We start from the raw sequence: 998 nt of genomic DNA, 5'->3' as shown, positions 1-998 counted from the left end.
CACTCCACTACATTCAACTACTTTCCATTTCCTTCCCTCTCCCTTTCCTCCCTGTTATCATAATTATTATTGATATTCTCATTACCATCACCCCTTACTTTCTCCATTATTACTCTCATTGCATTTAAATTGCAGGGGTAGGGCCACTGATGCCTTTTTTGCCCGTTATAGTGCGGCAGAAGGGGATACCTGTCCACTACGTCGGTGCTATCTGGACAATACTTTCTATGTTCAGGTAAGTTATATTATGGACCCATTCACTCTTACACTTCTGTTTATATCTGTTACTGTGAATGTTATAATAGCAAAGATAAAGGTTTCCCATATCATTTCTGTGATAAAAAATCGAATCCCAGAGTTAATGTAAAAACATGTATCAATCTTTAAAACTGCCTGAATAGAGGTTGAGTCAAATGCTCCAGAAGCAGTTCCCTCTAGGCATGTTCAACCTCCATTCTGGATGTTGTGTTGTGTGTGGGAATGTGAGAAGGAATTTTTCACACATTCTTGAAAACAGATGGCTAGATGTAATAAGGTATTGCGGAGCGACTGTCATTTTACAGTTTGAATAAGATAGAAACCAATTAAAGAATGTACAAAAAAAAACTTTTTTCTTTCAGCTTGGGAGTAAAGGCCGTTACTGGGCCTTTATCGGACCATCTGAAAGCGCACCGGGCAGTCATGGCATCCTGTATATCCTTCTTGACAGCTGCGCTTTCATGCATTTACTTCATTCCTGACCTTAGCCCCCCCCGTGCCCCACCTGACGCTAAAGATTCACATGGTCTACCAGCTACAGGTATCAAAGTGCATCTGTTCATTTTAACCCGATAATGGCCGGAGCTTTTTCGTTACCAAGTAATGATGTAATGGCTATTGGACTACAGGAAAATTTGGGTTCATGGTTGTCTTCATAACTGGCCATGCTGCAAAGTTCTCGCATTCGCTTATGATATGTTGATGTCACTATCTCTTTCTGTCACCCATTCCAGATTTCT

At 40.7% G+C, this 998-nt stretch overlaps 1 protein-coding gene across 1 annotated transcript in view; it reads left to right on the top strand.

The window, feature by feature from the left end:
• Positions 1-998, top strand: part of LOC119590577 (major facilitator superfamily domain-containing protein 6-like) — a gene marked incomplete in the record, with an annotated part of 16,369 nt that overhangs the window by 12,549 nt on the left and 2,822 nt on the right. The window contains 2 exon segments of the mRNA XM_037939251.1: positions 136-235; positions 621-799. Coding sequence (XP_037795179.1) covers positions 136-235; positions 621-799 — 279 coding nt within the window.

The sequence above is a fragment of the Penaeus monodon genome, chromosome 27 (assembly GCF_015228065.2).
Source record: "Penaeus monodon isolate SGIC_2016 chromosome 27, NSTDA_Pmon_1, whole genome shotgun sequence".
Lineage (NCBI taxonomy): Eukaryota > Metazoa > Arthropoda > Malacostraca > Decapoda > Penaeidae > Penaeus > Penaeus monodon.
Note: the sequence above shows the minus strand (reverse complement) of the source record. Positions and strands in the feature narration are given on the sequence as shown.